This window comes from Phyllobates terribilis, unplaced genomic scaffold (assembly GCF_046119375.1).
Source record: "Phyllobates terribilis strain yellow unplaced genomic scaffold, ASM4611937v1 Scaffold_13__5_contigs__length_258822181, whole genome shotgun sequence".
Lineage (NCBI taxonomy): Eukaryota > Metazoa > Chordata > Amphibia > Anura > Dendrobatidae > Phyllobates > Phyllobates terribilis.
In genome coordinates, this window is record NW_027362773.1 from 168956933 (window position 1) to 168973375 (window position 16443).

Below are 16443 nucleotides of genomic sequence, written 5' to 3' on the forward strand. Positions count from 1 at the left end.
GCTGCACTCACTATTCTGCTGGTGCAGTCACTGTGTACATACATTACATTACTGATCCTGAGTTACATCCTGTATTATACCCCAGAGCTGCACTCACTATTCTGCTGGTGCAGTCACTGTGTACATACATTACATTACTGATCCTGAGTTACCTCCTGTATTATACTCCAGAGCTGCACTCACTATTCTGCTGGTGCAGTTACTGTGTACATACATTACATTAGTGATCCTGAGTTACATCCTGTATTATACTCCAGAGCTGCACTCAGTATTCTGCTGGTGCTGTCACTGTCTACATACATTACATTACTGATCCTGAGTTACCTCCTGTATTATACTCCAGAGCTGCACTCACTATTCTGCTGGTGCAGTTACTGTGTACATACATTACATTACTGATCCTGAGTTACCTCCTGTATTATACTCCAGAGCTGCACTCACTATTCTGCTGGTGCAGTTACTGTGTACATACATTACATTACTGATCCTGAGTTACCTCCTGTATTATACTCCAGAGCTGCACTCACTATTCTGCTGGTGCAGTTACTGTGTACATACATTACATTACTGATCCTGAGTTACATCCTGTATTATACTCCAGAGCTGCACTCACTATTCTGCTGGTGGAGTCACTGTGTACATACATTACATTACTGATCCTGAGTTACATCCTGTATTATACTCCAGAGCTGCACTCACTATTCTGCTGGTGCAGTCACTGTGTACATACATTACATTACTGATCCTGAGTTACATCCTGTATTATACTCCAGAGCTGCACTCACTATTCTGCTGGTGCAGTCACTGTGTACATACATTACATTACTGATCCTGAGTTACATCCTGTATTATACTCCAGAGCTGCACTCACTATTCTGCTGGTGCAGTCACTGTGCACATACATTACATTACTGATCCTGAGTTACCTCCTGTATTATACTCCAGAGCTGCACTCACTATTCTGCTGGTGCAGTCACTGTGTACATACATTACATTACTGATCCTGAGTTACATCCTGTATTATACTCCAGAGCTGCACTCACTATTCTGCTGGTGCAGTCACTGTGTACATACATTACATTACTGATCCTGAGTTACCTCCTGTATTATACTCCAGAGCTGCACTCACTATTCTGCTGGTGCAGTCACTGTGTACATACATTACATTACTGATCCTGAGTTACCTCCTGTATTATACTCCAGAGCTGCACTCACTATTCTGCTGGTGCAGTTACTGTGTACATACATTACATTACTGATCCTGAGTTACCTCCTGTATTATACTCCAGAGCTGCACTCACTATTCTGCTGGTGCAGTTACTGTGTACATACATTACATTACTGATCCTGAGTTACCTCCTGTATTATACTCCAGAGCTGCACTCACTATTCTGCTGGTGCAGTTACTGTGTACATACATTACATTACTGATCCTGAGTTACATCCTGTATTATACTCCAGAGCTGCACTCACTATTCTGCTGGTGCAGTCACTGTGTACATACATTACATTACTGATCCTGAGTTACATCCTGTATTATACTCCAGAGCTGCACTCACTATTCTGCTGGTGGAGTCACTGTGTACATACATTACATTACTGATCCTGTGTTACATCCTGTATTATACTCCAGAGCTGCACTCACTATTCTGCTGGTGCAGTCACTGTGTACATACATTATATTACTGATCCTGAGTTACCTCCTGTATTATACTCCAGAGCTGCACTCACTATTCTGCTGGTGCAGTCACTGTGTACATACATTACATTACTGATCCTGAGTTACATCCTGTATTATCCTCCTGAGCTGCACTCACTATTCTGCTGGTGCAGTCACTGTGCACATACATTACATTACAGATCCTGAGTTACATCCTGTATTATACTCCAGAGCTGCACTCACTATTCTGCTGGTGCAGTCACTGTGTACATACATTACATTACTGATCCTGAGTTACATCCTGTATTATACTCCAGAGCTGCACTCACTATTCTGCTGGTGCAGTCACTGTGTACATACATTACATTACTGATCCTGAGTTACATCCTGTATTATACTCCAGAGCTGCACTCACTATTCTGCTGGTGCAGTCACTGTGTACATACATTACATTACTGATCCTGAGTTACATCCTGTATTATACTCCAGAGCTGCACTCACTATTCTGCTGGTGCAGTCACTGTGTACATACATTACATTACTGATCCTGAGTTACATCCTGTATTATACTCCAGAGCTGCACTCACTATTCTGCTGGTGCAGTCACTGTGCACATACATTACATTACTGATCCTGAGTTACCTCCTGTATTATACTCCAGAGCTGCACTCACTATTCTGCTGGTGCAGTCACTGTGTACATACATTACATTACTGATCCTGAGTTACATCCTGTATTATACTCCAGAGCTGCACTCACTATTCTGCTGGTGCAGTCACTGTGTACATACATTACATTACTGATCCTGAGTTACCTCCTGTATTATACTCCAGAGCTGCACTCTCTATTCTGCTGGTGCAGTCACTGTGTACATACATTACATTACTGATCCTGAGTTACATCCTGTATTATACTCCAGAGCTGCACTCTCTATTCTGCTGGTGCAGTCACTGTGTACATACATTACATAACTGATCCTGAGTTACATCCTGTATTATACTCCAGAGCTGCACTCACTATTCTGCTGGTGCAGTTACTGTGTACATACATTACATTACTGATCCTGAGTTACCTCCTGTATTATACTCCAGAGCTGCACTCACTATTCTGCTGGTGCAGTCACTGTGTACATACATTACTTATCCTGAGTTACATCCTGTATTATACTCCAGAGCTGCACTCACTATTCTGCTGGTGCAGTCACTGTGTACATACATTACATTACTGATCCTGAGTTACATCCTGTATTATACTCCAGAGCTGCACTCACTATTCTGCTGGTGCAGTCACTGTGTACATACATTACTTATCCTGAGTTACATCCTGTATTATACTCCAGAGCTGCGCTCACTATTCTGCTGGTGCAGTCACTGTGTACATACATTACATTACTGATCCTGAGTTACATCCTGTATTATACTCCAGAGCTGCACTCACTATTCTGCTGGTGCAGTCACTGTGTACATACATTACTTATCCTGAGTTACATCCTGTATTATACTCCAGAGCTACACTCACTATTTTGCTGGTGCAGTCACTCTGTACATACATTACATTACTGATCCTGAGTTACATCCTGTATTATACCCCAGAGCTGCACTCACTATTCTGCTGGTGCAGTTACTGTGTACATACATTACATTACTGATCCTGAGTTACCTCCTGTATTATACTCCAGAGCTGCACTCACTATTCTGCTGGTGCAGTCACTGTGTACATACATTACATAACTGATCCTGAGTTACATCCTGTATTATACTCCAGAGCTGCACTCACTATTCTGCTGGTGCAGTCACTGTGTACATGCATTACATTACTGATCCTGAGTTACATCCTGTATTATACTCCAGAGCTGCACTCACTATTCTGCTGGTGCAGTCACTGTGTACATACATTACATTACTTATCCTGAGTTACATCCTGTATTATACTCCAGAGCTGCGCTCACTATTCTGCTGGTGCAGTCACTGTGTACATACATTACATTACTGATCCTGAGTTACATCCTGTATTATACTCCAGAGCTGCACTCACTATTCTGCTGGTGCAGTCACTGTGTACATACATTACATAACTGATCCTGAGTTACCTCCTGTATTATACTCCAGAGCTGCACTCACTATTCTGCTGGTGCAGTCACTGTGTACATACATTACTTATCCTGAGTTACATCCTGTATTATACTCCAGAGCTGCGCTCACTATTCTGCTGGTGCAGTCACTGTGTACATACATTACATTACTTATCCTGAGTTACATCCTGTATTATACTCCAGAGCTGCACTCACTATTCTGCTGGTGCAGTCACTGTGTACATACATTACATTACTGATCCTGAGTTACATCCTGTATTATACTCCAGAGCTGCACTCACTATTCTGCTGGTGCAGTCACTGTGTACATACATTACATAACTGATCCTGAGTTACATCCTGTATTATACTCCAGAGCTGCACTCACTATTCTGCTGGTGCAGTTACTGTGTACATACATTACATTACTGATCCTGAGTTACCTCCTGTATTATACTCCAGAGCTGCACTCACTATTCTGCTGGTGCAGTCACTGTGTACATACATTACTTATCCTGAGTTACATCCTGTATTATACTCCAGAGCTACACTCACTATTTTGCTGGTGCAGTCACTCTGTACATACATTACATTACTGATCCTGAGTTACATCCTGTATTATACTCCAGAGCTGCACTCTCTATTCTGCTGGTGCAGTCACTGTGTACATACAGTGGGATGTGAAAAAGTATTTGCCTCCTTCCTGATTTCTTATTCTTTTGCATGTTTGTCACTTAAATGTTTCAGATCACAAAACCAATGTAACTATTTAATAAAGATATCACAAATAACCACAAAATGCAGTTTATAAATGAAGGTCTTTATTACTAAGGGGAAAAGAAATCCAAACCTCCAGGGTCCTGTGTGATAGTGATTGCCCCTAAACCTAATAACTGGTTGGGCCCTTTGTGATAACCGGCAATGAGTCTTTTACGTAGGTTCATAGGTTGAATAACGCAACCCAAAACAAGGTCCTCCATATATTTAGGGAGCAGCGATCAACAACACAACCTACAAAAATTACCCCCATGAACAGATTTCAGTAAAAAATATAAAGAAATGGTATCAACAAAATACATAAAACATATTAAAAAAAGAGAGAACGGTGCAGAGAAAAATTATCGGGTAAGTATAAAAAATGTAATCCAATCTGTCCCAAGAGGTAATTCACAAAAATCATTTACATATATGCAGATTTGAGTAAGACGCCCATATGGAAAAAGTATGACCCTCACACACCATATACAGCTGTGTTATTGACAGGTTGTGATGCAACATCGCCACCTAGTGGTAAGTAATGATTCACTATTTAAATAGGGAAAGTTTTCAATTCCTATATAAATGACAGTGCTGCTGTAAACATTCATGAAGGGATCTCGCCATCCACTCTGTTCTGTAGGGCCGGTGTCACGGTCACTGCTTCAGCGCATACATCCCGAAGCAGCAAGAACGTGGCAGAAACCCTTTCTGAGGAAGCATTACAAGCGAAACGCGCGTAGAGGGGGGCGTCTGGGTAATGTAACTATGTGTATAATCCGTCCTCTCATGTATTTTGTTGATATAAAGAAATGGTATTTTTTACTGAAATAGGTTGAATAAATCCAAGGTCCATCACGTTCAGCCTTCCTCCACCAGTTTGTACAACAGCGCTCTGGAGGGATTGTGGCCGCTCATCTCTGCAGGATTGTTGTAATTCAGCCACATGAGAGGTTTCCGAGCATGAACGGCCTTTTTAAGTTCTGGCCAAAGTATCTCAATCGGATTAAGGTCAGGACTTTGACTAGGCCACTCCAAAGTCTTAATTTTGTTTTTGAGCCATTCAGAGGTGCACTTGCTGGTGTGTTTGGATCACTGTCCTGCTGCATAACCCAAGTGCGCTTTAGATTGAGGTCACGAACAGATGGCCGGACATTCTCCTTCAGGATTTTTTGGTAGACAGCAGAATTCATTTTCCCATTTACCACAGCAAGTCTTCCAGGTCATAAAGCAGCAAACAGCCTCAGACCATCACACTACCACCACCATATTTTACTGTTGGTATGATGTTCCTTTTCTGAAATGGTGAGTATTCTCCCAAAAGTCTTGGCAATCATCAAGATGTTTTCTGGCAAAATGAAGACAAGACTTTATGTTCTTTTTGCTCAGCAGTGTTTTCTGTCTTGGAACTTTGCCATGCATGTAATTTTTGCCTAGTCTCTTTCTTATGGTGGAGTCATGAATATTGACCTTAACTGAGGCAAGTGAGGCCTGCAGTTCTTTGAATGTTATGGGGTCTTTTGTGACCTCTTGGATGAGTCATTGCTACGCTCTTGGGGTAATTTTGGTGGGCCAGCCACTCCTGGGAAGGTTAACCACTGCTCCATGTTTATGCCATTTGTGGATAATGGCTCCCACTGTGGTTCGCTGGACTCCCAAAGCTTTAGAAATGGCTTTATAACTTTTTTCAGACTGATAGATTTCAATTACTTTTTCTCATTTGTTCCTGAATTTCTTTGGATCACAGCATGATGTCTAGCTCTTGAGGATCTTTTGGTCTACTTCACTGTCAGGCAGGTCCTATTTAAGTGATTTCTTGATTGAGAACAAGTGTGGCAGTAATCAGGCCTGTGTGTGATGAGGGAAATTATACTCAGCTTCCCAAAGATGTGATAAACCACAGTTAATTTATGATTTTCACACAGGACCCTGTAGGTTTGGATTTCTTTTTCCCTTAATAATAAAGACCTTCATTTAAAAACTGCATTTTGTGTTATTTTTGTCTAATATTTACATTTGTTTTGTGATCTGAAACATTTACCGTATTTTTCAGACTATAAGACACACTTTTTTCCTCCAAAATTTGAGGAAAGTGGGGGGTGCATCTTACAGTCCAGATAATACATTGTGAATGGGGGAGGGGAGGGGCTGTGCACAGGCAGTAGCCGGCTGCTGCGGCTTGGCTATACTGTGTGCCCTCTACTAAAGAGAATGAATATTCACGCCCATGGGAGTGGAGAGGAGTGAATATTCATTCTCCTTAATAGTGCACACTGTCAGTCGCAGCCGCCGGCTTCCTGCAGCGGCTCAGCGATCCTGTGTGCCTGCTATTAGAGACTATGAATATTCACTCCACCCCACTCCCATGGGCGTTGAGAGGAGTGAATATTCATTTTCTTTAGTAGCGGGCACACAGGATTGCGGCTCCAGCTGACAGTGCGTGCTATTAATGAAATTGAATATTCACTCCTCTCCACGCCCATAGTCCCGGCGTGGAAAGTAGTGAATATCCCCGCAGCTCACCTCAGCGCCTGATGGCGTATGGAAGTGACGTCATGCGCAGCTCAGATACTGAGATCAGCTACTGGCAGAACAGGACGCAGCGCTGGAGCAGAGGGAAGGAAGATGAGTAGTGCAGTTATGGGGGCCATTCTTACCAGGATGGGAATGGGGAGCCATGCATATCAGGATGGGGGGCAATGCATACCAGGATTGGGGATGAGAGGGGGCCATGCTTACCAGGACTGGGGATGAGAGGGGGCCATGCTTACCAGGATTGGGGATGAGAGGGGGCCATGCTTACCAGAATAGGGGGGGACATGCATACCAGGATGGGGGGGGGGCTATATACCAGGATGTGGGATATTAGTACAGAATTGGGGGACATTACCCCTATAACAGTGTCAGCAGCAGACCGCCCACCCCATAACAGTGCATCATGACCACATTTTATTGCTTCATTTTTTTTTTCCTATTTTCTTCCTCTAAAACCTAGGTGCGTCTTATAGTCCGAAAAATATGATAAGTGTGACAAACATGCAAAAGAATAAGAAATATGGAAGGGGACAAACACTTTTTCATACCACTGTACATCCTGTATTATACTCCAGAGCTGCACTCACTATTCTGCTGGTGCAGTCACTGTGTACATACATTACATTACTGATCCTGAGTTACCTCCTGTATTATACCCCAGAGCTGCGCTCACTATTCTGCTGGTGCAGTCACTGTGTACATACATTACATTACTGATCCTGAGTTACCTCCTGTATTATACTCCAGAGCTGCACTCACTATTCTGCTGGTGCATTATATAACTGGTTCAGTGCTGTACATTATCTTTCCCCTCACCCTCATGCATCAGAGAACAGTTGGGTGGGGTTCTGGACGGGGGTCTTGTGTTTGGACTCTCCAGATTCTCTCTCATCATTTCTCCATTCCCATGACTGTGATTTCTTCTCCATGAGACGCCTCCAACTGTCTAATTCTGTGTGGATCCTTGCAGCTGGACCACTGGTCTCGGGGTGCGTCTCCCACCAGCTGCCCGCTCCCCTCCTCCACAGTCGGATGTACTACACCATTGTGTGAGAAGCACGGACATAAGATGAGGTGTGGAGCATGCTGGGTAATGTGTGTGATATAGAGAGGAAGCAGCGAGCGCCAGCCGGGCCCAACACCAAGCATCACGCATGTGCCAGACAGGGCCACCGACCCCATAATGTCTGCACCCCTTTACCGTGAGAGGCGCCGACCCCATAACGTCCGCACCCCGTTACCGTGAGAGGCGCCGACCCCATAACGTCCGCACCCCGTTACCGTGAGAGGTGCCGACCCCATAACGTCCGCACCCCATTACTGTGAGAAAACAGTTCTGATGCTTGTTAGGCGGTGTGCACACTGTGTGTTTTTGCAGCAGTTTTTCCACGTGGAATTGGCCTAAAAACGCTAGGTAATCCATGTGCCAGCTCAGTCCATGAGAATCCTGAAGCGCTGTGCACATGATCAGGAATTTCCCGGTCATTGCGTTTAATTCTGCAGCTGTCAGTTCTTCGTGCGTTTCTGCAGCATTTTTCACCCATTGACTCCAATTGAGTCAGTGAAATCCGCAGCAAAAACGCAGGTATAGAAATATTTGCGGATTTTCGCTGCATATTTAACGGACTCAATTGAAGTCAATGGCTCAAAAACGCACAAGGAATTGACCGCAGGTCACAGGAGTCAGCTGATGAGACTACTCCTCCCATCAGCCTACGTCTGCTGTCGCTGATGACTACTCCCATCAGCGGCGCCTGCTCTCTCTGTTATCAGCTGGCGCCTTTGCTCACAGTGAAGAAAAAAAAAAAAGTTGAACTAAATAATTATTGAAATAAAAAAACACATTATACTCACCTAACACCAAATCCCTGAAGCCATTGTCCCCTGTAAAAAAAAATCCAAAATAAAAAAAACACCATATCCCTCACTTGTCCACCGTAATTTACATATCCAGAGCGTCCCACGGTGATTGGATCATTTGTAGAGCAATCACATCGGAAGATGTGACTGTTCTACCGGGCGATACACTGACAGGAGCATAATCACTCCCACAGTGTTTAGCGCTGAGCTGCCATGAGAGAGATCACATGAGTTCATCAGCTAAGCTCTGGTGATTTCACTTACTGCACCGCAGCGACGGTGCCGTCAGTGAGATCACTGGCCCTCATCAGCTGATGAACTCCTGTGACCTCTTACGGCAGCTCAGCGCTAAACACTGTGGAGTGATTATGCTCCTGTCATGTAGAGCTGATGTGACTGTTCTAGAAGTGAGATCATCATGGGACACTCTGGATTATGTCATCACGGCGGACAGGTGAGTGATATGGTTGTTTTTATTTATTTTCTTTTTACAAGTGACAATGGCTTCAAATGGATTGGGCGTTAGATGAATATAAGGTTGCTTTTTTATTTTGCTTTTTTTACAGGGGACAATGGCTTCAGAGGATCAGGCGTTATACTCACCTGTTTTTTATTTTTAAAATGTGTAAAAAATGGTGTGGACTTTTATTTCAAATAAAGGATTTTACTTTTGCTGTGTCTTTATTTAAATTTTTTTCTATGGGATTAGTAATCGGTGCATCTTATAGACGCCTCTCCATGACTAACCCCTGGGGTTCATGTCAGCTGCCAATACAAAACTGACATGAACCCCAACCCTATTACTCCACTTTCCACCGCACCAGGGCAAGTAGGAAGAGCAGAGACTAAGTGCCAGAACTGGCGCCTCTTATTGAGGCGCCATTTCTGGGACTGCTGGTGTCATTAGCCTCAGAGGGGGCCAGGATCCATGGCCCCTTCCCTATCTATTAATATCAGCTCACTGCTGTCTGTTTAGCCTTTGCTGGTTAGATTTTATAGGGGGGACCGTACGTCAATTTTTTTCTGGGGTCCCCCTGTAATCTAGCCAGTTAGCAGGGCTGTGGAGTCGGTAAGCCAAACCTCCGACTCCTCAGTTTCCATGACACCGACTCCACAGCCCTGCCAGTAAGGGTACGTGCCCACGATCAGGAATAGCAGCATTTTGGACGCAGTTTACCTGCGCTACATCCTTCATTACAAGCACAGTGGATGGGATTTATAGAAACGCAGCGTCTTGGATGCAGCGAAAACAGGATTAGGTGTCGCTGACAATAAGCCCTAGGTTTAGTAATGAGGTGTCAGCTGGACCCCCTCATTACTAAACCTGTAAGTAAAGAGTTAAATAAACACAAACACTGAGAATAAAACACTTTATTTGAAATAGAATAGACACATTCTTTAATCATTTAAATTAACCCAAAATACTCACCCCAGGTCCGACGGTAATCCAAGGGATAAAGCGATGTCCCACGTTCCTTTTTTCAAATATCTTTATTTAGCTCCAAAAGTATTCACTGCTGTACAAAAATGCTTTAAAAAAAAAAACACGTTTTTGCTGCAAAGCGATGCAGAAACTTCTGCAATCAAGTACTCAAGGTGTGCACATAGCCTTAGTGTCCAGAGCGGGACAATGATGCTGGTGGAGCCGCTGCCTCCTCTGAGGATGTGATCGGTGTTTGCCTGCATGGACGTGTCGTAATGTGTATGTAGATGGTGCCAGAACGCAAGCAAGTGCCAAGAGGCGAGCAGGAAGCCCGCAGGGGAGGTGGAGGGTTTGTGGAGGCCCGTGGGGGGGAGGGGAAGTCACCACCGCCTTATCCTGCCTCTTCAGCATAAGTGGACATCTCCTTAAATCCCCATGTTAGACAGGTTGCATGGAGCGGGGCAGGGGGCGTCTTCTGCAGGGGGCGTCTTGTATCTGGTCACTGACTTTGTCCCTTGCTCTGTCCTCAGCTCACGCCGTGTACGACCATTGAGCCGCTCCCGTCTGTGGCGGTGTTCACCATGCTCACCGATCATCCACCGCTGCCTTCCTGACGTCCGTGTGCAGAAGACTTCACCCCTTAGAAAATGGACAAAATGGATCTCCAGTTGTCGGAGTGGGAGCGCACGTCATCCGGAGCGCAAGGTCCTGCAGCCTTCTGTATATCAAGTGCCTTAACACACAGCGGAGGGTGGGCGGTGCGCGGCGGTGCAGAGCTCGGCGGTGCGGAGCGCGGCTCCTCCAGCTCTTTCTAGACATGAACATTGACGTCAGAGAAGAGAAAGCTCCCGGGTTCTCACAGACGACCTCATAATGACATCACAGCCCACAGATACGTCATAACCCTGCAGCCCCACTGGTCACACTACAACTCCCAGCATACCGTGTGTCCTGTGTGACCTCACCCCACAACCCCGGGGCTGTGTGTTCCTGCCCCGGCGGCTCCCCGCGTTCCTGCCCCGGCGGCTCCCCGCGTTCCTGCCCCGGCGGCTCTCCGCGTTCCTGCCCCGGCGGCTCTCCGCGTTCCTGCCCCGGCGGCTCCCCGCGTTCCTGCCCCGGCGGCTCCCCGCGTTCCTGCCCCGGCTGCTCCCCGCGTTCCTGCCCCGGCGGCTCTCCGCGTTCCTGCCCCGGCGGCTCTCCGCGTTCCTGCCCCGGCGGCTCCCCGCGTTCCTGCCCCGGCGGCTCCCCCTGCCGCCGTTTGCTGTGGTTTGAAGTTTCTCACTGAGGATTTTATTATTAGAGTTTTGTATTTTCTGTGTCCGGAGATTGACGTGTAACACCCGAGTCCGGCCCTAGAGGGCGCCCTGATCTGCGCTGCAGGCGTCGCTTTTATTACCTTTTGCCAAATTAGATTCTTTATTTTTGAATTTATAAAAAAAAAAATATATAGAGATGAATAAAGAAAAAACAAAAAGCTTCTCGTCCGTCAGTCATGAGTTGTCGGCTCCGGCCACACAGTTCTCTATGCCCAGAATTCTCTCTGCAAACCCCTCTAAGGGATACGGCCAGCGCCCCTCGCTGCCCACAGGTTTACACTGCACTGCCTCCACCTTCCCCATAAGAATAGAGGGGTGAGGGGTCTGCCCTTCCCCTCCAGGGGTCACCATCAGGGTGGGTGCAACGTGAGCCTGACAACCACAGCAGCGCTGCTCCACTAACAGGTAAGCAGGGCCGACCCCCCATAACAGGTAAGCAGGGCCGATCCCCCATAACAGGTAAGCAGGGCCGACGCCCATTCCAGGTAAGCAGGGCCGACGCCCATTCCAGGTAAGCAGGGCCAAACCCATTCCAGGTAAGCAGGACCGACGCCCATTCCAGGTAAGCAGGGCCGACCCCCCATTCCAGGTAAGCAGGGCCGACCCCCCATTCCAGGTAAGCAGGGCCGACCGCCCATTCCAGATGTTGCCAACCAAACAAAACCATCCATTCTTTATACTGCAGGCTGCATCAAGGACTGGAAATACTGCAAAACAGAACTAGGGGCCGAGCAGCAGAGGGGGCCCTGACATGGGGGTGGGCAAACAGAGGAAGGGGGGAGGGGGCAACGTAGGAAGGAGGCGCGGAAGATGGGGCGGCCAAACAGAGGAAGGGGGCGCAGTGTTGGAAAGGGGGCGGGCAAACAGAAGGAGGGGCGCGCCGGAGGAAGGGGTAGGTGAATTGGGGGAGGAGGAAGGAAGGCACAGCCAGAGATGGATCCTTAAATTATTTTTTTTATTGGAAATCTATTAAAATACAGAACAGACGTGTTTCGGACTAAATGTCCTTAGTCATTGCACACACTAAACTAAACCAGAGCAGCGATACCAGCCGTGTCCTGAGGGGGTGAAACAATAATTACTCCCCCACCATCTGCCTTAGATTTTAACCCTTGTTGGTTACGTTTCCCCATAGTCACATGTGACGTGGTCTCTTTATATCCCTGCATTCCCCATCAGGCATTGAATGTGTTGTCGCGCCATCTGGACAGATACAGTAAATATACTGCCGCCATTAAACATTATAATGGCGGTAGAATTTTTATTGAAACTATTTAACGTTCAACAATAGTTGTTTTTTTTTCTTCAAAAGCAGGGAGCGTCAATGGGGGGCCATTGTTCCGTGTCTAGCGCATCTGTATACATCCAGATGAGTTATTTTTGTTCAGGGATTTTCACCCCATCTCCAGAGGTCTGGACGATACATAGACGATCTCCTCCTGATATCGACCGGTGGGATGGAGAAAGCCAATGAACGTCTTATGTATCAACAACAACATGAGCTTGATGTTCACTTCTAATATCCAGATAGGGGATGAATTTCCTGGACATTACATTAGGACATCGCACGCGAGGTTTACAGATCTATCCCAGGACAAAAAGCTTAATGATATTAAAGACACCTATTCACTATGTAGCTAAAATCCGGGGGGCAATATGCTTCCCCTACATGATTTGCACCAGTTAATCCCCTCGGCTCAGGAATGAGGGGCTTATAAATGTGGCCACACCAGATGCACGTGTTGTAATTTCGTGGACAAAACAGATAAATTCATCTCTTTGGCCACAAATAAAGAATAGCAGATTAAATCCTCCATTATTCATAGTCTGATCACACACTGCAAGCGGCAGACAGTGTGTGCGGTGCACGACCGGCACATTATAACTACGCAGAAGGCTCCAACAATAAATGAAGAATTAAAACGTTCTGCTGCTTCAAAACACTTCATTGTCCACAATGGTAACACCAGTACATAACTGTGGCCATTGGAAGAGTCCATAGACCGGCTCATGGCGGCGGTCATGGTGGATATATGGGGTATGAACGGGTACCGCAGGTATGAATATGTGTCACGACATTATACAGTGAAGTACAGTTGAGTTTACATACCCCGGTAGAATTGCCCATGGGATGTACTTGGACGCTACAACGTGACAACGATCTAAAACACAAGACCAAGTCGACCTGTCACTGGCTACAGCAGAACAAAGTGAAGGTTCTGGAGTGGCCATCTCAGTCTCCTGACCTCAATATCATTGAGCCACTCTGGGGAGATCTCAAGCACGCAGCTCATGTAGACAGCCCAGGAATTTACAGGAACTGGAGGCTTTTTACCAAGTAGAATGGGCAGCTTTACCATCTGAGAAAATAAAGACCCTCATCCACAACTACCACAGAAGACTTCAAGCTGCCATTGATGTTAGAGGGGGCAATACACGGGATTAAGAACTGGGGTATGTGAACTTTTGATCAGGGTCATTTGGATGCTTTTGGTTGTCATTAAGATTTAAAAAGAGAAAACACAGTAGTCTGACAATAAATGACTTCACCCAACCAATAACCATGAGTGGAGGAAAAGGGTTTTTGTTATCATTAATATTCTCTGAAACAAGGCCAAGAAAGGAAGAATTCTTCCGGGGTATGTAAACTTTTGAGCACAACTGTGTATACTGTACATTTAACTCTTCATGCTTTTATATTATTCAGATGTATATTTGTATGGAGTTCTATATACTCATATCCTCATGTGTCGCTGATTGCAGCAATTTCACATTGTGGAGACTGGGAAACTTCACCAACAAGGGTTGATGTACAATACAAAGTCACATTGTGGTACCAGGTAAGCCAGAAAAATCGATGTAAAACACTTTTATGCCCAAAAATGAAGAAAGTATTCTCGGAGTGATACCTTTATTGGCTAACCAGAAAAGAAAAAAATACATATATCTCCGAGAGTACTTTTGTCATCTTTGGGCATAAAAGTATTTACACCAGCAAGGGTTAAAATCTAAGACACATTGGGGGGGGAGTTTGTCATTATTGTTTCACCCCCTCAGGACATGAGGATATCACTGGTCTGGTTTACTTCAGTGTGAACAATGACTAAGGACGTTTAGTCTAAAACTCGTCTGCCTTGTAATGGATTTGCAATTAATAAGAATTTTTTAAGGATCCCTCGCTGGACGTACCTTCTATTTCCTCTTCATTGACCGGGGGGCACGCAGCAGAGAAGGGGCACGGTGGGGGTAGGCAGACAGGGAAGGGGCGCGGAGAAGGGTGTGAGCAAATGGGGCGCAGTTGAGGAGGTAGGGGGGCGCAGTGGAGTAGGGGGGCATGAACAGGGGACGCAGAGGAGGGGTTGGGCAGACAGAAGGAAGGGGCGCAGCGGAGGAGGGGTGGACGAACAGAGGGAGGGGGTGCAGTAATGGAAGGGGATGTGGTGCGGTAGAGGGGTGCACAGAGGAGGAGGGGCTGGAAAACGGAGGGGGAGCAGCGGAGGAGGGGTGGACGAACAGAGGGAGGGGGTGCAGTAATGGAAGGGGATGTGGTGCGGTAGAGGGGTGCACAGAGGAGGAGGGGCTGGAAAACGGAGGGGGAGCAGCGGAGGAGGGGTGGACGAACAGAGGGAGGGGGTGCAGTAATGGAAGGGGATGTGGTGCGGTAGAGGGGTGCACAGAGGAGGAGGGGCTGGAAAACGGAGGGGGAGCAGCGGAGGAGGGAGTGAGCGAACGGGATGCGAGAGGGGGCAGGTGGACAAAGGGGACGTGGTGGATAGAGGAGTGTGGCAGAGTAAGCAGCGGCAGCAGAAGAGCCCGACTAAAGGGGGCTGGCTGGAGTAGCTGGGGGGCTGGATTGAAGCGTGGCAGAGTAGTAGGGGGAGCAGAGAGGAGCATGGTGCTTTAAGGAAGGGGGGCTAGATGGGTGTGGTGGATGAATGGGGGGGATAAACAGAGGAGCGACCCAGTGGAGGAGGGGACAGCGGTGACTGGCAGCTTCTCACTAACTTGCAGACATGGCCGCGCTGAGCGCCCCTGTGTGGGGAGACGGGCGCTCTACAGCAGGTGACGGGGAAGGACTGTTTTCTTCCTTGGTGCTATAACCAGTACAATCCCATTCACACCAGGCATCTGAAAACTGCAGCATTAAAATGTGGTCTTCAGTCAAACCTGTTCTACACAGCCTGCAGTGTAAAGGATGGAGGTTTTCATGGATACGCGAGTGAGGTTTACAAATTATAAAGATAAAGAAACAAAATTACAGCTGATCTAAACCTCCATGCTTTACACTTCAGGTTTTACCAGTTTTTAAGTAAACAGTTCCATGGATAAAGTTTTCCCGTCCATATTTTGCTCGATGCACTGACCCCTCCGATATTCGTGCTCTATAGGAAGCCCCCAAAAAACAGGACTGGATCCCTTCAGGGGGAAGCAGAAGACAGGATGGCGGGTGGTGCTGTGACCAGATTAGATGCTGTCGTCATTAGCACTAGCTGCGCCCCCCACACTGGTAATCGCGGCCTCGGTGGGGGGCACACTCTGCATAGGAGCCGCAGTAATGATTTCGTGGCCGCGGTTCCTGACTTTTCCTTGCAGACGAGAATAAAGCATCTTCATAGTGGCAGAGTACAAAGCGGCAGAGACGAGCGCTCATCACAGCGGCCGCCATTCTGTTTGAAGCGGCGCATTGATCGGCTCCGACCCATCTGCAGCTCGCACCATTATCCGAGCCGCTGAACTAAATCGACAGATGAACTTTCCACCGAAACTTCTTCACTTATTTCTTTAGTTCAAAGGCAAAAATCTAGTAAAGGGCATTTTTAAT

General features: G+C 46.6%; 1 protein-coding gene across 6 annotated transcripts in view; it reads left to right on the forward strand.

Moving 5' to 3' along the window:
* The window catches only part of PLEKHA7 (pleckstrin homology domain containing A7), a 374164-nt gene extending 362385 nt beyond the window's left edge, over positions 1 to 11779 (forward strand). For 5 of the 6 annotated variants that reach the window (XM_073659044.1, XM_073659046.1, XM_073659049.1 and 2 more), the window contains 2 exons: positions 7993 to 8096; positions 10836 to 11779. In XM_073659044.1, coding sequence (XP_073515145.1) covers positions 7993 to 8075 — 83 coding nt within the window. In that variant the 3' untranslated portion in view covers positions 8076 to 8096; positions 10836 to 11779. The remainder of the gene's footprint in view (positions 1 to 7992; positions 8097 to 10835) is intronic. The other variant, XM_073659045.1, reaches the window with a different exon arrangement.
* Positions 11780 to 16443: the final 4664 nt, after the last annotated feature.